Raw genomic sequence first — 20,935 nt, 5'->3', positions numbered from 1 at the left:
TACGACATGTGCTCCAGACCCTTCACCAGCTTCGTTGCCCTTCTCTGGACATGCTCAAGTAATTCAATGTCCTTTTTGTGGTGAGGGGCCCAAAACTGAACACAGTAATCGAGGTGCGGCCTCACCAGTGCCGAGTACAGGGGTAAGATCACTTCCCTGTCCCTGCTGGCCACACTATTTCTGATACAAACCAGGATGCCATTGGCCTTCTTGGCCACCTGGGCACACTGCTGGCTACAACAGGTCAGGAAGGCAAAAAATTTCCACACGGTTCATGTGCATGTCTCAATTTTCAAATTATCTGCCTCTGTCATACATAAGACCTAAAAATGCTGTTGCATCTAATACAGAAGCACCCCCGCACCTCCAGCCGTGTTTTGCAGGGTGGATAGACAAGCTAGTCAAAAGGCTTTGTGTAAGTAAGCAATATTTTGCTCTTGGTGGGCAGGCATAATACAAAGTTAAGAAGGGGTTTAAAATGATGAGAAGGATGGAACTTCTGGGAACAATCTGGTTTAATGTATGTGCTACTCCAGGCCTTGGTCAAAAATGTCCCCATTAGTTCAGCATCTAGATCCTTAACCTTGAATCCTTATTTTGGTATCCCTCCTTAAGTTATTCTCTCCTTTGATTTGGTAGTTAAAAGATGTACCTGAAGCTAAAAATGTTTAATCACCTTTTATATACAGACCAGGAACCATCTTATAAATGCCCATGAACAGCAAGTCAAACTACACTCTTTTTCTTCATGGACTTAACAGCTTAGTGTTATATGCCATGTCTCTCAGATGTCAGAATTTACACACAAACGTAAACTGATTCTATTACCTTGTTTTTATACAGTGTATGTGATATACAGGTAGATAGATAGCTTATAATGAACTTAATAGCCTTATTATACACCAAAATTTGTTACTTTTTTTCAGGTCAGCTAAAGAATAAGAAGATTGTGTTTTTAGCTGCACACTGGGGCTAAAGTATGATAAGCTGCTAGGGGATACATGACATCCAAAAGTTCAGGATTCCCCTCCTTGTCTCAAAACAACGTACAGCAGTTATTAAGCAAGTGGAGATTACACAATAGTTGGGGCTTTTTTAAACGTTGGCAATAATATTCTGCACAATGTAAAGACACTGATTGCACATGCCTTCTGCTTACATTGTCAACTGAAACCATTCTTTCACAAAAAACCCACCACCACCACCCTGTAAATCAAATACAAATCAATCTAGAGTTCAGATACCTCATGTTCTAACCACCTCCAAATGCATACTCAAACCTTAACACAGGCAAATCAGTACTCATTTTAGATCCAATGTCTGCATCCCAGACATCAATGGCATTCACTGCCTCAAGTGAAAAAACTCAAAACTAGAGGCAAAATTCTATGTTCACCTTTAAAATAGTGACAATAAAAGGCTTGTAGGTCAGTAAGGTGGCATCCACCCTCATTCTAGACTGCATCAGGGCCAAAACCATGCCCAACAAAATCCAGCTAGCCCGATCTGCTGCAGCATGTCTCCAATCCTAACAGCAGCTCTGTCACACATTCTACACTGCTGAATGCTGAGTTCTTCCCATACCAAGTCAGACACGTGGCTATGCTGCAGTTTTAACAGGATCCTTGGCAAACAGACTGCAGGTTTCTCAGTTGAGAACCTAGTAAATTCCCTCAGTAAGACATGGGGATTTTTAAGGAGTCAGTAAGAACTCCATAAAAGGGCAAGCACAGAAACAAGAATTTGACCTTTTGACATTATCCCCAAATAAGTAAAATTTCCCACGGATGACGTTTTCCCTCCTCCCACTGCCATCTTTCATTCTGAATTTTGATAATTTTTTAACTCAATCAACAAATGCTGCTGTTTTTGTGGTCAGTGGTTCTTTCTGGTTTCTGAGACAGACAAACTGTTGGAAAGATCACCAATTTATCCTAGTAATTTTAACAACTTCAACTGCACTAACAAAAATGCACAGTGATTATTGTATAATTACAGCAGAAAGATTCATGTCATACTTTTGTCTTCAGAAATCATTCTGAAATGGAAAAGATCTGATGGAACACATTCTGATCTGATGATAACAAATTTAAACGGGAGACATAAAATCAAATGCATAGCTACAAGTGCTTCTCAATTGATTTAGAAGCTGATGGATTTAAACCAACATTATCTTCATTAAAGATCCTTACTCGATTCCACGGAAGCAGTATTTTCTTCTAAACTGAAAAACACTTCGAACCACTTTTTCTACTAGCTTGAATGGCTGCTGTATCTTTGGTTGAACCAATGGAGTGAAACGTACCACAGCCACATCCACCTATATGGAAAAGAAAGATAAATTTGAGTAGATATATTCCTCTGAGACACATTATTTCTAAGTTCACCATCTAGACATTAAGAAACAGGCAGAACACAGGAAGACGTTATTGTGACAGGTAACACCGCTGTGCAGTGACTAATGTCATAGTATTTGAATATAAAGATTTGGCTTAACTTTCAAGGCCCTACAGAATTTTAGTCTTAGTTATCTACATATTTCCAATTAGTTCATATGCCATTAGTACTTAGGACTTTTTCCCCCATGGCACTTCCTCCATCTAGAACAACTTCCATGTAATCTGTAAAGTAATTAGCACTTCTTTCTTCAGATCCTTCCACAAGACAATTCTGACATGATACACAAATTAGACAATATTTGATATACAGGCTGAAGGGCAGCTGGAGAAAATTGGTATTATAATTAGAAATCAAACCCATTCCCTGTATGTTTTCTGTTGCTCTAGGGCTTTTCTAAAATGTAAGCCAAGGAATTACTTTTCAACATATTAAAATTTTAAAATTCTAGTCTATTTAAAGGAATGGTAGGAAGAAATAAGTTTGCATTCCATTTAAGTGACCATACAACTCTGTATTTGCACTGTATCACCCTTCATCCAAAGTTATATCTGAATTATTCTATAAAGGTTTTTTCCAAGCTTGTTTTATTCTTTTATAGTTCTGAAATCAGCTTAGTTCACAGAACGGTCACTGTCCCTCTGTCTGAAAATAGAATAATATCCTCCCTCTGATGTACACACATACACATATAAAACACACAAAACATGTCATCCAATTATAGAGATACTGTATTATACAGAAATGTCTGAATTCAGACTCCTGTATTAAAAAATACAGGCTGGACTAAAAATCCAGTTCTGCACAACATTGAATAAAGCAGTTCATCTTCCAAACTAGATATTAACACCAATAGAAATGAAAAATCTCTGTGGAAAAAGACATTGAAAATTTGTACAATTTGTACAAGTACTGGTACTGAATGTATACAAAATTTTTAAGCGCCAGACTTTTAAAAATATTAAGTCTCCTATTAAAAAAGTCTGCTTTTTTAGAAACAATCATCCAACTTCTTAAAAGGTCTGGAAGTCAATATTGGCATTCATAGAACAGATTCTATGTGACATTAAATTGGAGATGTGCTAGTTCTGACTGAAATAAAAGATACACTCAGGCCAAAGAACTGCTTCTGTTCTAAGCACACTCTCAGTGTACCAATTGTTTGAGAAAACCCATAGCAAAAGACTACTTCAAAAATAGAGAAGGTTTTTTTCTACTGCTTGAACCAAAACTGCTCTAAGTTTGTGGGGTTTTTTAAAATCAATTAAATTGTAGTAACCTCTGATGTGATTATACTCTTCTGGCACAAATGTGCCATCCATCCATGTTGTACTTTCAGTGGGAACAGCTCAGCTGTCAAGTACATCTATATCCAGTACAACGGCTTCAGCAGCAGAGGTACTACATTTGCATTCAACAGAAATTATGAAATTCAAACAACCTAAGTTTTTCATGTAGACAGAACTTATGAAGCTGAACGAAAATATTGGCTAGAGAAAGAAAATGCTGATTAACAGTGCTGATGAAAAAAAAACCACAGCAAGTTTCCAGTATTAGCACTGCTGATCTCAAGTATATGTTACAGATAGTGTTTTTTCTCTACTTTTCCACCTCTTCTGAAAGCTGGAGTTAAGAATAAGACAGAAAAAATACTTAAATTACTAAAATGTAAAGACACACAAACTTATGTAAAAATGAGGTGACAAAGAAAACTTGACATATGGAATCTGCAGTGAAATGCACATAAACGTCCTTTCCAAAGCAGTTTCTGAATTTCTCAAGTGTCGATAGCTTCTACCTTTGCCACAGGTTGCTGCTACCTGTCAGGAAGACCACAGGAACGCAGCAAAAACTTGTGTTCACACTGAGTGTCAGAAAAGTTTATCCTTTTGAACAGGGCAAATACATACTTCACATGACCAACCAGCTCCTTCAACAGAAACACTAAGGCTTATTTACACATGTGTATGTTTATCTACCTTTTTGTCAAGAAATAAACCAAAGTATTTCCCCCACAAAATTAGGGATAAGAAAACCACCAGACACCACTTGGGATCTCCTGGTCACCTCAATTTTGCAGAACTGCTTTTAAGTGAGATATGAGGGCTCTTTGGGAGTTGAAGCTGCATCTTTAACAAAAATTTCTGAAGGAAAAGAAAAAAACACTATCTAGATGCAGTGTACAGTTTAAGAGAAAAACAGCTCAATCTGCAATCTCAAGGCCAGTGGGCAATAATTTCTGCTTCTGAAACAAAACACAGCACTTCTCAGCATTTGTTCCATTATAGACGCTGTTTTCTTTGGACCCCAGGAAAGCTGCCTGGTTACTATAGCAACAGATACAGGCGAAAGCTTTTCACTTGTAATTGGCCACTCCTTTAAAATTATACATGCTATTTTTCCCTAACCTTTTTAATATGCATAAAATAGAGTAGAATTATGAAAGCCAATAGAGTACACAAGAGCACTTAAAACACACAAGTTAATTTGCTGATAATTTTATTAGTAACACTTTTTTTCACCCCACCAAGTATAGAAATATTTACAAAATAATACTCAATTCTTACAAAATAATGAATATGGAAATTATTCAACTGATATATCCTGAACTGTCAATAGTACAGCAATTATTCACCCCTTGCTGTTTTAGTGTATCTGGTACAATGAAGGTTTATATTCTGATAGGGTAGGAGGAACACATGACAGAGTACAATTTAATTCAGAGAAGTCTGCTGCCTTGCTGATGAAATCAACACTCTAAATCAGTAAAAATTTCTCATTTAAGATTATTCTAACTGTTGACAATCTCACAATGGGCAATACATGTATCTTGCAACAGGGCTGTACTAAAAGCAAACCCACATACCTTTTTCAAGCTGTAATTTACTCATGGGGAACTGAAACCTAAGCAGAATATATTACAACTAATTAAAACAGACTGCTTGAGATCCTACTAAGATAGTTCTAAGCCAGCACCTTCACCAACCAAGTGTTCAGTATCAGCATTTTATCTGGTACTGTTCTACAGACAAACATTAGGTGTAACACCAGGTAAGTGTATCTCATAGCAATCTTGTTCCAATGTGAGGGGTTTCATTTTGGTCCACTTCCAGCAGAAAATAACTGTGCCACTGCACTAATAGCCATAATCTAATTCCTGTGTAAGAACAGCTCTGTAGTAACTCCATTCACACTAGGCTCACAAACAGGATCACAGGAAACCACGAGTCAGGTACGGAACCTACAGGTACATCACTGCTTCAATCAGCAAGACTTTTCTCCTAACCTTGATTTCACACACCAACTTCTCGAGGCCATTTCTCCGATGAGCTGCAGTTACCATATAAGCCTTAATAGTAGCTTTATTCCTTCATTCTTTTATACAAACTCATACAATGTTAACAAGTTATAGGCTGACCTACAGAAGGCTAAGGCTATCAAAAAGAGGTAAGCAAAAGCTGTAGCTGAATAGAAATGTCCTGCTGTTCCAATTACAACTTAAAATAAATTGCATAGTTCTTTCCTAGGACATTTAAACTCTTAATAAGATTATCTGTAATAGAAAAAAAAAACCAGCAACCAACAAAACCCTCTGGCTCTGGCTTTCAGTTAAATTTAAATGAATCTTACCCTCCCCACCCCTCGCCCTCCATAAGTCCACAGAGTTTCTGGATTCTCACAATTTTACTCCTTTTAAACACTGTTCACAGTTTTCATCACAGAACCTGGATATCATTATGTATTTAGGACTAAGGACCTCCATGTGTTTTTCTCCATAATCTCTTTGCTTTCCCTTACGAGCGACAAACAAAACTCCTAAAACAAAGTACTCCTTTATTCTCGGCTAGAAGGAACTAAGAGAGCGAATAAACAGCAGTAATGCACTTGCTGTAGAGAAGAGAAAAAAAACAACATTCCAAGAAATTTTGTTAATACATGCCAATGCAGTTTTATATGAGAAGGGATAGTTCCATTCAAGAGAAACAGCATTTATCCAGGACATCTGCAGTGAAGAAAACATCTCAGATCTCACATCCAGCAGTAAGTGCTACACAAACAGGAATGAAACACAACTGTATTTATTACACTTGCAGTGCTTATACTTGAATTTATCATGCCTTTAATTTGGTTCATCCCATTAAATGTAATGTATGACTACTGTTTGCAGTGGTTTGCTTTTGTTTGCATGTCTGTGTATACTGAAATTTTAAAAAGGAAGCAATGAGAAAGGCTAACTCAAGACCCTAATTAGCTGTTCCAGAATATGCTTTTGAATGAGTTTTGAGCTATCCAGACATGTCAGTTCATTCTACAAAAGGAAGTTAAGCCATCTTTCCCATGGGCCTGATACAGCAAATGGTATCTATTTGCCAAAGCAATTCTTCACAGTCTGAACAAACTGAAGGGATTTGGAAATAGGCAGTTCTTTGAAATAAGATTTTTAAAAATGAGTAGCTGTTAATATTCTCACCTTAACTATAAGCATTTTTCATGTATGTATGCTGGACAGAGTTAGCACATCCTTGAACAATTACCTAAACTAAGTACAATATATAGAGGATTACTTGTTCTATAATGCCACTAAAGAATGATAGAATACATACTGATCAAAACCTTGTTGTCTTATGTATAATGAATTGAAATAAGAGTACAGTGCCACAGTTATTTTGTGTTCCACTTATTTGAACTTTATCCCATTACTATGGCTTTTTAAAAAAGTTGTAATGCTAAAGGCCAATTTTAATATTATTGTTCATATTTAGATAGAATGTTTAAAAAAGCATAATCCAGACTGAAGACTGCCCTTTCTCTATCACTCTGATAAAGGACAAAACCTGCCAATTATACAGCCTCACTCAAAAGGCAGGACACCATTTCTAATCCTTGTCACAGAGGTTTCAAACCACTGTTCTTCAGCTGCTATCCCAACAGTCCAGCTGATGTAACAGCAACAGTTGTGTCTCCCCAGGTGCACAGTTATCATACTTGCCTAAAATGTTTCATCTGTCAAATGAAATTTGACTCTTTATGCAAGAATAGAAGGGAGGTTTTTTAATGAATTTTTAAAACTGCCACTTCATGGCAAATTTACAAATTATTTCAGACAGGTGACTGACTGATTAAAAAAAGTGCACTTACACAACTGAGTAGTTCCATTTTTGGAACAGTTCCATTTTTTAACCATTTGTACTGCTAAAAACAGTATTTTATTTTATAGAAAAAAGCAGATCATATTCATTCTTACAACTTGCTCAATACTGCTGCTCTAAGTCAAGGACTGAGAATCACTGACTGAAAATAAAATACTGATTTAGAAAAGTCACGTGACTTAATTGTGAAAATACTGCAAGAAGTAGATTCAATCTTATTCTTCAAAAACATAATATTTCATAAATTATTAAACAAAAACCCACAATATTTAAATAACTGAAATAAAAGGTTACCTTTACAAAAGATAGTATTACCAATGTTCACTGTTATAAAATAGTCAACAGGAGCTGACTACAGCCATCAACACATTTAAAGAAAGTACCTGAGTACAATATATTTTCTATCACAGCTTTTTTTCCACAACGACTCCTAATCTGCAAGTTTCTAATGTTCCATTTACAATGTATATTTGCCTAGTAAGCCTGCAATCTGTATACCATTACCAAAAACAACTCCAGTAAAATAAGTTTTGCTTGATGGCTTGCAATCATGTATGAAAGGGCAGCAGCTCCTTCTTATAAGCAATTCTAAAACACTGTCCATTTGCCATCATTTATGTTCAAGTACCTTGTGTACAGTTGCTCAGCTGCTTTCATCTGCTGCAGGGTCATGTTCAGATATTCATTCAGATAGCTCTAATTTTAAATGCAAGCTTTTTTTGTTTGCTGATTTCTTTTTCTTTCCCCCTCATTCTTCTCGTCCCCCCCCTCCTCCCTATTACACAGAGGGCTACAGCCTTGGCTACGAAGCTACCAACCAGTTACACTCATTTACAAGAGAGAAACAGGCAGACAAAAGGTGAGAGCCGATAATCATCATGGCATCAGCAAGTCTGCAGTTCTTTGCTTTTATTCTGGCTTTGTTTGGTGTTTTTGGAGATATCACAGCCACCTTGCTACCAAACTGGAAGGTAAATGCAGATGTTGGTTCAAATATCATAACAGCTATAACACAGATGCAAGGACTTTGGATGGACTGCACATGGTACAGCACTGGGATGTTTAGCTGTACCCTGAAATACTCGGTTCTCTCTCTCCCCATCTACATCCAGGCTGCACGGACCACCATGGTACTGTCTTGTATCCTATCAGCCTTTGGGATCTGCATCACTACAGTTGGAATGAAATGCACAAAGTTGGGAGGGGACACAGACAGCAAAAGTCATGCTTGCTTTGCTGGAGGAGTCTGCTTCATTCTTGCAGGAATCTTTGGATTAGTACCAACATCCTGGTACACAAGAGAAATTATTTCAAATTTTCTGGATCAGACCATTCCAGAGAGCAGTAAACATGAACCAGGAGGAGCGGTTTATACGGGATTCATTTCAGCAGGGTTTCTGCTTATCGCAGGGGTGATCTTCTGCACTTCCTGTTTTAAAAAGCAGCAAGGAGCATGGATTTACCCTCCAAAGCAGCACCATTTCCCATCCACAGAGCAGGAGAGCAACGCAGGTTACAACCTGAAGGACTATGTGTAAATACAGTTACTTCTATCCATTGATGGTTTTTTGTGGTGTGTAGTTTGATTATTTCAAAGAATGTATAACCTACCACTTAACTGTTCTTGTATCTGGGTTGCAGTTATGTTTAAGCAAGATATTTCATTTATAGCAGCATCCACAAAAAGAATGAAGTAGGAAATGATGTTTAAGTCTGCTACAAGAATATTTTTTTGTTGATTTTTCAAACCATTCTTTTTGACTTTTTGAGTAACATTTATCGAAGAAAAAGGAACTATTTTAAAACATAACTGACAGTACAATTAATGTACTGATGGCTTGTTACAGCAAAGATGCTTAAAAAATAACTGCTTTCTATTTAGCAAATCAGGCTATCAAGAACTATATATAATGTTTTATAGTGTATTTTACATTTTTATCTTTATTTTAATTATGATACAAGGAAAAAAACCCCAACCACTCTTTGTCCAAGAAGCCCAATTCAATGTTTTTTAAATAGCAGACACATGTGCCTTTCATTTTCAGTTCTAAATTGCCTTGGTAACTAGATTTCTTTAAAAAAACCAAACCCACAACAAAAAACAACCAAACAAAAAAACCCAAACACACCCCCCCACCCCCAAAAAAACCCAACCCGACAAAACTGCAACAAAAACCCCTAGCCCCAAACCTTAGCTGCATTGTAAATTCTGCATATCAGGCTGAAGAATCAGCAGTACCATTCAGATTTTGCCAAAAATGGCTCTCCTGCCCCAAACTTCCACCTGCTGTGGGTTTCATTTATTATTGTTAAAGAAATATCTACTTGGCATTCACCAATTGCTATTAATCTATCACCAGACAATGAATGTTAGACTTGAGGTGCACTACAACAACAGAAATGTAACCATGACTATGAAAACACTTGCAAACTGTAACACACAGGATACAAACTAAATTATCTATGTTCAAGAAATATCTGGAAGCTTTCTGGCTTACACTTGCTCAAAGTAGCTTTTAACAGCTCAAGTAATACAGCTACCATTTATTGTCTTCTTCATTTCTGGCGTTCTAAAAGAACTTAATAAATCCTTTTAATTATTCCTGTAGGGTCTGTTTCAGGCCTACTCCCATGTATTCTATTACTATAAAATGTAATATACAGTGGTGATAAAGAGACAGCTTCTTTATTTAAATTTATTTTCTTAACTCCCTTATTTTGATTAATAATCTCAGATCCTTTAACCTTCTCTTTCAACACACAGACACTGTTTTATATTGGTCATTGGCAAAGTATGTTCTATCTAAATGCTTCCCTAAATAAGAATCAAATTGATCATAATTTGCTAGCATAGGTAAGGGAATGAAAAGGGGTATGATACAGGCTTTTAAATTTAGGAATACGATAATGCTGGATGAGTCTTTCAACAAAATCAACTGCTATTTATTTTGCGTATTTATATACAACTTTAATTTCCCATATTATTAGCCTGAAATTCACTAGAACAGTATGAAGGGGCCTTACCATTACATGTATAGTTTATTGGAAAAGTAAAATCTTCTGTTACAGCATTTGAGAAAGTGAAATGTTTTATGCATCCAATATGTAAAGAGTCCTTATTCAAATGTACAACATCCACAACCTTTCCCTCATCCAATAAGCAGGTCGCCCTGTCGTAGAAGGAGATCAGGTTTGTCAAGCAGGACCTGCCTTTCATAAACCCATGCTGACTGGGCCTGATCATCTGGTTGTCCTGCATGTGTTGTATGATGACACTCAGACTTTAGTAAGGCTTTTCACACTGTTTCCCACGGCATTCTCCTGGCAAAAGTAGCTGCTCGCAGCTTGGATGAGCACAGGCTTTGCTGGGTAAAAAACTGGCTGGATGGCCGGGCCAAAAGAGTTGTGGTGAACAGAGCTAAATCCAGTTGGCGGCCGGTCACGAGTGGTGTCCCCCAGGGCTCGGTTTTGGGGCCACTCCTGTTTAATATCTTTATTGATGACCTAGACAAGGAGATCAAGTGCACCCTCAGTAAGTTTACAGATGACACCAAGTTGAGTGAGAGTGTTGATCTGCTCAAGGGTAGGGAGGCTCTGCAGAGAGATCTGGACAGGCTGGAGCGATGGGCTAAGGCCAACTATAGGAGTTTCAATAAGGCCAAATGCCGGGTGCTGCACTTGGGCCACAACAACCCCCAGCAGCGCTACAGGCTTGGGGAGGAGTGGCTGGAGAGCTGCCAGTCAGAGAGGGACCTGGGGGTGTTGATTGACAGCCGGCTGAACATGAGCCAGCAGTGTGCCCAGGTGGCCAAGAAGGCCAATGGTATTCTGGCTTCCATCAGAAATAGCGTGGCCAGCAGGGACAGGGAAGTGATCTTACCCCTGTACTCGGCACTGGTGAGGCCGCACCTCGATTACTGTGTTCAGTTTTGGGCCCCTCACTACAAAAAGGACATTGAATTACTTGAGCATGTCCAGAGAAGGGCAACGAAGCTCGTGAAGGGTCTGGAGCACATGTCGTACGAGGAGCGGCTGAGGGAACTGGGGTTGTTTAGTCTAGAGAAGAGGAGGCTGAGGGGAGACCTCATCGCCCTCTACAACTACCTGAAAGGAGGTTGCAGAGAGCTGGGGATGAGTCTCTTTAACCAAGTAATAAGCGATAGAACAAGAGGTTATGGCCTCAAGTTGCGCCAGGGAAGGTTTAAACTAGCTCTTAGGAAGCATTTCTTTACAGAACGGGTTGTTAGGCGTTGGAATGGGCTGCCCAGGGAGGTGGTGGAGTCCCCATCCCTAGAGGTGTTTAAGAGTCGGGTCAACATAGTGCTCAGGGATATGGTATAGTTGGGAACTGTCAGTGTTAGGTTAATGGTTGGACTGAATGATCTTCAAGGTCTTTTCCAACCTAGATGATTCCGTGATTCTCTACATAGAATGGAATTACATCTTGTTTGTATTACTACTGTCGTGTAGCCATTTTGAGTTTCCTATTCATCAAGGAGCTTGCTTTGTACCATTCCTAACGCTAGTATCAGCAGTTATTCGGTATTGCAGAGACTTAACTATGACCAAAAAGACAAATTTTCTTTGCTTAGACATAATGCTGTACAGCACCATTCCGTTCCATAAACCAAGAGTCTTTTATGTCTCAACATTCGTAGTATTGTTGAAATAATATTCATTCATTTAGCAAATGAAGTAAACAACTCATTCGCAAAACCATGCATCTCCATCTTTAGTAAAGGGTTTGACATGACACTAAGCTGTGATCATTGCTATGAATGTGAAATAAAATTAGTATTTGTAAAATAAGAACCAAAGGTGCTTTTACACGAGGGTATAAGAAAAAGGTAAATTGCATACTACGAGCAAAATGAAGTAGTCATCGGTTACATAAGCAGCAAATTTTTCTTCCTAAAACTTTACACAGAAGTACCTGACCTTCTCCGTATACCTATGAAACAAAAATCAAGCACCGAGCCACTTCAGTCACAATACACTGCAAGAGCTTTCCAAGAAAACAAAGATTCTATCAGAAACAGTAATATCTAAAACCACATGTCAGTCTACGGCTGAAAAAACAGGGACAAAACAGAGTATCAATCTACAACAGGAGTTTGAAGGAAAGAAAATACAGTGAAAACAGGTGTCAGGTCTGTTGGAAAAATCTGTACTTCCTGCTTTTGGAATATAAGCAGTATTTGTTTTAACTCAAAGAAATGTATTAAATAAAAACGTGCTTGCCTTTAGTGGTACTGCCTTTTTTATTCAACAGAGCACCAACTGTAGGATTTGCTTATACTAAGACATCTGTCAGAACTCTATGATAGTTACCTCTCAGACAATCGTGGCCTTTTCAGTACAGGAAAATGGGAATATCAGTTATAGCTTCCCAATTCTGAGACAAAGTATGCATAGGACTTTTGACTACACTAGCTCTACTATGCCCTCAAACTGTATCCACCATTGAGAAACAACCACCACAAAATTGGAATTTTGGCCTTACTGAACACTATTTCACATATTTAACAGTGAGATAACATTCTGAAATTATTTTTCATTCAGTCAGGAGACAAGAAAAAAAAAACACCCAAAAATGCAAAGCAAAAAGTGTCTTAAGCATGGTCATTTTTCTTCACAACAGACTGCTGTCACAACTAATCATTTAATATGTTTGAACAGTTACTTGCTCAAAAAAAATACTAACAGAATTTTAAATCATCATCAGAATATGCCCAGATAAAGGCCTTAAAATTCATTGTGATAAAAGAGAGAACGACCTTCGAAAGGGTTCACAGGACATGAGCCTGAAAAGTAAAAAGACCAAGAGAGAGACTGTGGTAAGGGGGAAGGGAGATGTATTGATGAGCTGAACCAACCAGTTTAAAAGGAAATTTCAGAAGCTGCACATTCATTTCTGAAACAGAACAGTAGATTTCCATGTGCATTCAGAGGAAACAGACCACACTTAGCATCAGGCACACATTTAAAAAGAAAAAAAAAAAAAAGATGATACATTCTTGCCCAAAATGCAGTTCAATTTATTAATTCTTGATTCTTGTAATCATAATGACTATTAATAAAAACCAGTGGCAGTAGATAAGAGGACAGCAAAGAGATCATTCTCGTCCACTCACTCAAGAGCAGACAGGAGGGAGAAAAGATTGTTACTTTTTTAAACAGGCAGTGGGATGTTGGTGACAAAGTGCTACAGTGAAAAGGAGTTAAATATGCTAAAAATGAGTAGGGTGAAACATAATGATTATAGGCATGGTAAAATTAGAGATCTTTGACAAAGATGACAAATGAAAAGCTTTTATTTATCAGGGTCTTTCAAAACACCCATCAAATTTTCTAGGCACAATTCCCAAACTATTTATAAATTCAAACTGTAAAACAGCAGGCTTTCCAAAGATGCTACAATCCTAGCAGACTATCCTGTCATTAAATCCTAATCTCCCTCTCCAGAAACACCCAAAGAAGTACGCTGATCTTGCAGACAGACCCGAAGGTCAAAGACAAGTTCTGAGGAACAAAAAAGAAAAGCACCTTCTTGAAGTAATTATGCTTTGTTTACAGGAATATCACATCACTCCACTTTGTAGTATGCAGATGCTGAACTAGAGCACACAACTGTGTTCCTTACACAAAATCAGATATATTGCTTGACTGACAGACTAACAAAAGACCCAAAGAAATACATCAAAACTTACCTCCGGCTTTGGAACAAAGGCTTGACCTGGAATTACGAAACAGTTTTCGACAGTGCAAAGATGCTGAGACATGATGGACAGTCTGCTACGTTGCTTACCTCCTGGATTGGCTGTAAGCCTCTATTGAAGAATCAAAACATGTAAATCAGTGAAACTGAGTTGACCAAATGGTCAGTAACATTAAAGCTTGATTTTCAGTATAATTGACAGCAAAGACAAATTAAAAAAACCCAATTGTTAGGAATCAAAGTTTATGCCCAGATAATCTAGAATTTTCTTCTCCAGAATAGCAGCATTTCACTAAGATACCATGCTAATTTACAACCTCAGCCCTGCAGTAAAATGCACATTAAAAGGAGCTCCTTGAAAGTCTGCAGAACTGAATGAATGTCAAAAGAATTTTGTATGGGCACAAGAGAAAACTATTCTGACTGCAGGATTCAAAACAAACATAACACCAGCTGACAGTATTCTCACATCCTTTCATTATTTCTGTATCAAATATTACTACTTTTTTCTCCTTCAAGATGAAACAAAGCTCCATAAACTCAAAATCAAGTAGAAACCAAAATTTATTCATGATTAACTGGTCTACGTTTACAAGATATGCAAGGAAGTTGGATCTAGTTTACATAAATTTAGAATACCTAACAGCAAGAGCATTTAATACTTCAATTAGTGTTAGTATGCAATTAGTAGTAGCATTATTCGATTTAATAACAAAAATAACTAAAAAAGTAGCCTAGACAGAGGTTTTCTACACTTTCATGACCTTGCAAGAAATGTGTGTTTTGCTAGCACAAACAAGATTTAAACATTAAAACAATTTAAACAGTAAAACAAGTCTCAAATGGTAAACATTGTACTAACTATGCAGAAATAGAATTTTGAAGATTTCTGTTCTTATTTACCACTACCTTAATAAAAAATAGAAGATGAAAACCAATTTGCGTATCTGGTAACACCTGTACATCATGTATCTTCAGATGAAAAGCCTACTCATGAAATGCTACCATGCTTATTAAAATTATCACTAAAAAATAAAATTAAACCTATTGCTAAAGTTTTAATTTTTTTTTCAACAACCCTCCTTAAAGGCAGTTTAAGTATCAGCATAGAACAAATAAAATGCTTTTCAATGACTTTTCAGAAAGAAAGCTTAGCAATTCTTTTTGCCTACATCAGCATGTAAAACTACCTTCATTATTGTTTCAGAGGAAACCTATTTAAAAAAATCTATCCACCATCATTATTCTCTGAAAAAAAGCCAGGCTGCCAAGTCTGATAATTCAATCAGATACGCACTTCCTTAACCTCTGCAGCGGAAATGAAACAGACCTTATGACAACGCTTGTAGTCCTTCCAATGCCAACTCAAACAAGCCAGTCTTTATTTCCCACAAGAACAATCTAACAAACCTCTGGCAGTTAGTTCCTGCTTCTCAGCTACAGGAGGAATAACTTAACAACATCCACCTCTAGGCAGTAACATCTTAAACCACTTCAACCACATCACCAGGAACACACGTGTATGGTACTCCTCAAGGAACACAAAAATGCTGAGAATATATTCACAGAATAGAATCTTAGATAGTTTAGGCTGGAGGGGACCTTTAAGGTCAACTAGTCCAAACCCCCTGCAACGAGCAGGGACATCTTCAACGAGATGAGGTTGCACAGAGCCCCATCCAACATGACCTTGAACGCTTCCAGGGAGGGGCATCTACCACCTCTCTAGGCAACTTGTTCCAGTGTCTCACCACCCTCATTGTAAAAAAATTTCTTCCTTATATCCAGTCTGAACCTACTATCCTTTAGTTTAAAACGATTACACCTCATCCTATTGCAGCAGATCCTGCTAAAAATTTTGTCCCCATGCTTTTATAACCTGACCTATTTTTGTAGGTTTTTTCCTCTCAGTTCTCAAAATTTTCTTTGTTATTACTTTTAAAATATGTATAGTATCTGAAACTGAATGTGCTGGTTTTGGCTGGGACAGGTTTAATTTTCTTCATAGTAGCTAGTAGGGGACTATATTTTGGATTTGTGCTGAAAACAGTGTTGATAATACCAGGATGTTTTCCTTACTGTTTCATTACTGCTTACTCAGAGTCAAGGCCTTTTCTGCTCTTCACACCACACTGCCAGCGAGTGGGATGGGGGTGCACAAGAAGCTGGGAGAGGACATGGCTGGGACAGCTGACCCCAACTGACCAAAGGGATATTCCATACCATATGACGTCATGCTCAGCATATAAAGTTGGGGGAAGTAGGAGGGAGGGAGGGACATTCAGAGTTATGGTGTTTGTCTTCCCAACTAACCGTTACGTATGATGGAGCCCTGCTTCCTCAGGGATGGCTGAACACCTGCCTGCCGCTGGGAAATGGTGAATGAATTCCTTGTTTTGCTTTACCTATTAAACTGTCTTTAGCTCAACCCACAATTTTTCTCACTTCTACTCTTCCAATTCTCTCCCCCATCCCACCGGAGGCTGCATGAGTGGGTGTGTGGGGTTTAAGCATGACAGTCCTTTTTGGCACGCAACATGGGGCATGAAGGGTTCAAGATAATGACAGATTTATTTGGAATGTGCTAGATCAGATTTATAGCTGTTATTGCTGTTTAGTCTTTAATTGACGGGCTCCTGTGCTTGCCATGGGGCTTGTTTGCCTCACTGTATAGCGGAGCCTAGTGTTTGTTAGTGGCTGCTTTTTGCTTTCGCTGCTTGCTGTACTGCTTATCATCTTACTCTGCTGTGCCTGGGAATATTTTGATAACAGCAGTGGCGATGAGCCTGGGCTGGCAGATGGCCAGAGCATCACTGCTGTTCCTATGCTGCTGCACTAGCCAGGCTGAAACTCCAGTGTGAACTCGACTTGAAGGGACTGTGATCTGTGGATGAGCCCACGTGGGAGCAGGATACCCCAAAGTGTCTGTGGCTGTGGTCATGTCTGTGCTGCAGCAGGTATACCTCTGAAGGAATTGTGGCCAGAGGATAAGTCCATGCTGGAGAAGGTACACCTCAAAGCATTCGTGGCTGTGGATAAGTCCATGCTGCGACATGTACACTTTGAAGCATCAGTGGCTGTGCAGGAGGGTCATCTGGAGCACCTCAAAGCGTGTGGCCATGGATAAGCCCACAACAGAGCAGGTACACCCCTGAGGGACTGCAGCCATGGGCAAGGCCATGTTGGAACAGGTTCACTCCTGAAGGGACTGTGGCTGTGGGTAAGGCCACACTGCATTAGGCATACCTCTGAAGGCACTGTGGCCCATGGAGAAGGCCATGTTGGAACAGGTGCACCTCAAAGCAACTGTGGCTGTGGATAAGTCCATGCCTCAGCAGGTACACCCCTGGAGGGGCTGCACCTCACAGATAAGGCTCCACCTGGAGCAGGTACACCCCTAAGGAACTGCAGTCTTTGGATAAGTCAAAGCCAGAGCAAGGGCAAGGGGGAGGAATTCATTGCAATGTTAAACCCCATGGTCTGGTCCAAAGGGACTACGGGTGGAGATTGTAATGGAAATACCTTTAAATTCTTGTACCTGGAATTTGAGTTGCACGTTACAGGAATTACTACAGCAGGAACCCCTTGTTGCTAGCCAGACAAGGGGCAAGGGGAGTTCATTACAATGTTAAACCAGATAACCTGGCCCAAAGAGACCAAGGATAGAGATTGTAATGGATATACCTTCAAATTGTTGTAACCCATGATTTGAGTTGCATGTTATAGGAATTACTATAGCATGAACCACCTGAACCAATGGAGGACAAGCCTTACAAGAAGCAGTGCAAGTGCAGCAGTGACCTGACCTGAGCTGTCTTTGGTGCCAGTAACTCCATGCAACATATCACTTCCCCTGTCCTGAGTGACCACCATAACAGATGGAGCCCAAAGTCATGGACTAAATTAACTTAACAGGCATTTTGTGGACATTTCACAAGGGTGGTCCATAGACTAAGGGAATGATATCTGCATAATATATTAAGGGATGGGAAGTGGGGTCATGGTTAATGAGAATGTATTGGATAGTGCTTTGAGATGTACCTGTTTAGTTGCCAGCTGGAGTCAAACCAGACACTGCACTAAGTAAACCATGCTGGAGTTCAGCTAACTAGGTAACATTTTTACATCTGCTACGGAAATTTTAGAAAGGCATGAAGCAAAACAAAGATTCTGAAGCCTACTCTGGAATACAATTAAGGTAGTACTTGACATCTCTTCTAATGCTGCTCACTATCAACCACTCTCAATGACTACCTCAGGAACAACTATTTGTTTTGTTCTTCAGTAAGCTATACCATACAATTGTGCTTTTCATAAACATGTATTAAAACCCCAGTATTAATGAATCTGCAAAATCTGTCGCAAGAACTAAACACGAAGAATTAGACTGGCAAAGCTGACCATATAAAGGAATATTAAACACACTTTAGTACACAAGCTGCTTCCTGCAAAACAACTTTTTTTAGAACTGAAGTATTTATATTTAATCTATATCAGTTATGAAAACATAATGGTAATTTTTCTTATCTTTGCTGCTCAAAAATATGAAATATTTTCCACTTTATTAGCACCTTTTGCCTAGTGTTCTAAATAGACAGCAGTGTTAAATACAAAATCATTAAGTATTCTGCTCTTCTAACACGCCTGTCTTCTAGATATCTAACAGTTTAGCACCCCACCTCCCAGCCTGCAGATCATGTTGGCAGAGCAGTTCAGGCAAACTCCTCTCTGCCCAGTTTTACTCAAAATTAGAGACTGACAAAGATTTTCTATTTAAACTGAAATATGACTCATTTTAATGGAAGCGGGCCAGGAAGTACCCAGCCCAGGTGGCAGATTTGAGGGGAAGCACTGGGGAATTTGGGGCAAGGTAAAAATTCTTATCCACAAGTTTTATGAATTTAAACTAGAGAGAGACAAAATGATCTGCTCAACACTTAAAAGTGCCATTTTTACTGCTGTGGATATGTGGCCTTATCCTCCTTAATAGGTCTTGGAATTCAGTATATAACTGCTGGTTCTCATCAACAGTTTTAATCAATTTAATCAAATCATATCAGATCAGAGTGGTCTGTAGTAACAGATCTATACTGACACAACTCATGCCAACATAGCTGTGCTACAAGGAAACAGAAAAGCAAGAAACTACCTCTAGCAAGAAAGGCAAAGGTATTTTCTACCTGTTATACTAGCAAAAACAAGATTGACCACAGATTACAAAGCATGTTGCTTTATTTTCTTACTGTTAACATCAAGTTATCCTAACTGGTTATTAAGCACATGGCTCCATTCTATGACAGCATCTTACCTTTCTGCTGAGCTTATGGCATATACACTGAGACTTTCTTTGATATTTAGGCTCCTAGCTTAGAAACATCCAGTGAGGACATTGAACTTTTGAGTACAAGATACTTTCCTTTCAAGAATATAAATCCACAGATACATAAAATGTCAGTAGCGACTTACTATCTGCATTACAGCGTTCTCTCTTTCCTGGTACTGAATAGGCCTGTATATGCCAAATTATAATGTTAACTGAAGCAACTCCAGAGGGCCAGAAAAAAAGACACAGCTTTTGACTATCATCCTTTCTCCTAATCATAAAACAAAATAGTCTCTCTCAATTAGTTTTTCATGATATCCAATCAATGATGGAAACGCAAACCAGGAACTAGGAACAACTTTGTCTTCAGTGGAAGACCTGTTTTTAAATAGATGTAAGAACAAGAATCAAGAGATCCCAGAATGTAAACTAAACAATTAACACTTTTTCACTTCATGACCTTGAACAACATATTCAATTTCCTTTTCTAACTTCTCAGCATTCTAAGTACAAGGAACTTAAGAGTGCATGGTATTTTGCATCTCATTGTGCTATGCTGGGTGCAGAAGTACTATAATCTGCATGTCACCAATGGTGTATGCAGCTGGTTACAGCTATATAAAGTACAGAGTGCATTTATACTCTCAGTGCTAGGCCATTTTTTTCACTGCTGTCACAGAACTTCGTAGCTTACCCATCATCACTTTGCGTTTTACATCATAGTACATTAGCCATATTTTGCAACAAGGTCTAATCTCAAATGACATGATGTCGTTTTGGAAAACAGATCTGGATTTTTTAATGCCTGAAACCATATGAGCTCAGAACTGAATTAAGAAGTCTAAGCTTATTTCATACCAAATGTTTGTCCCTGGTATTCTCTAGAGCCACCTACTGGAAATACTTCAGTACTTGTCTTGAATCTTGACTGCAGGGCTAGAGTAATGACAGGACAATATGGTTTTCTATGACCCCAAAAAAGGACAGCAGACATGCCATTTGCATATGTAATTATTACTGATTTACATACAAAAAAATATTTCCTATTAGGATTTTTGCTTTGAAAGATTAAAATTAAAATACACACATTTAGGCTGCACACAGAAAAACAGCTATTTACAAACACTGGAGTAATTAGATCGAAATTCAGTTTTCAGTCTGATGTGCAATTCCTTTTTCTTATTTTTAAAAGCAAGTGAGGTGCTGATGAGAAGCCATACTGAGATGCTGGTAAGAAGCCATACCACTTTCATAAATATAGAACAAAAAGTCTTTCTGCCTCTATGTTATGACATGTTTCATGTAATGTCAACAGAAATAAACTGTTAAGTCTGAAAGGATTGTGGG

At 38.4% G+C, this 20,935-nt stretch overlaps 2 protein-coding genes across 5 annotated transcripts in view; one reads left to right on the top strand and one right to left on the bottom strand.

Annotated features, from left to right (window-relative positions):
- The window catches only part of TFB1M (transcription factor B1, mitochondrial), a 34,480-nt gene that overhangs the window by 1,687 nt on the left and 11,858 nt on the right, over window positions 1–20,935 (bottom strand). For all 4 annotated transcript variants that reach the window (XM_074862794.1, XM_074862797.1, XM_074862798.1 and 1 more), the window contains 2 exons: window positions 14,258–14,377; window positions 2,193–2,320 (listed from right to left, as the gene is read on the bottom strand). In XM_074862794.1, coding sequence (XP_074718895.1) covers window positions 2,193–2,320; window positions 14,258–14,377 — 248 coding nt within the window. The remainder of the gene's footprint in view (window positions 1–2,192; window positions 2,321–14,257; window positions 14,378–20,935) is intronic.
- CLDN20 (claudin 20) lies at window positions 5,028–9,085 on the top strand. Its single transcript, XM_074862800.1, has 2 exons — window positions 5,028–6,438; window positions 8,334–9,085. The coding sequence occupies exon 2, from the start codon at window positions 8,426–8,428 to the stop codon at window positions 9,083–9,085; it is 660 nt and encodes a 219-aa protein (XP_074718901.1). The 5' UTR covers window positions 5,028–6,438; window positions 8,334–8,425.

This window comes from Strix uralensis, chromosome 3 (assembly GCF_047716275.1).
Source record: "Strix uralensis isolate ZFMK-TIS-50842 chromosome 3, bStrUra1, whole genome shotgun sequence".
Taxonomy (NCBI): Eukaryota; Metazoa; Chordata; class Aves; order Strigiformes; family Strigidae; genus Strix; species Strix uralensis.
This window is presented reverse-complemented; position numbering and strand designations above follow the sequence as displayed.

Excerpts from the sequence above, each read along its gene's own strand:
- CLDN20 (XM_074862800.1), top strand. The coding sequence starts at position 8,426 with ATGGCATCAGCAAGTCTGCAGTTCTTTGCTTTTATTCTGGCTTTGTTT.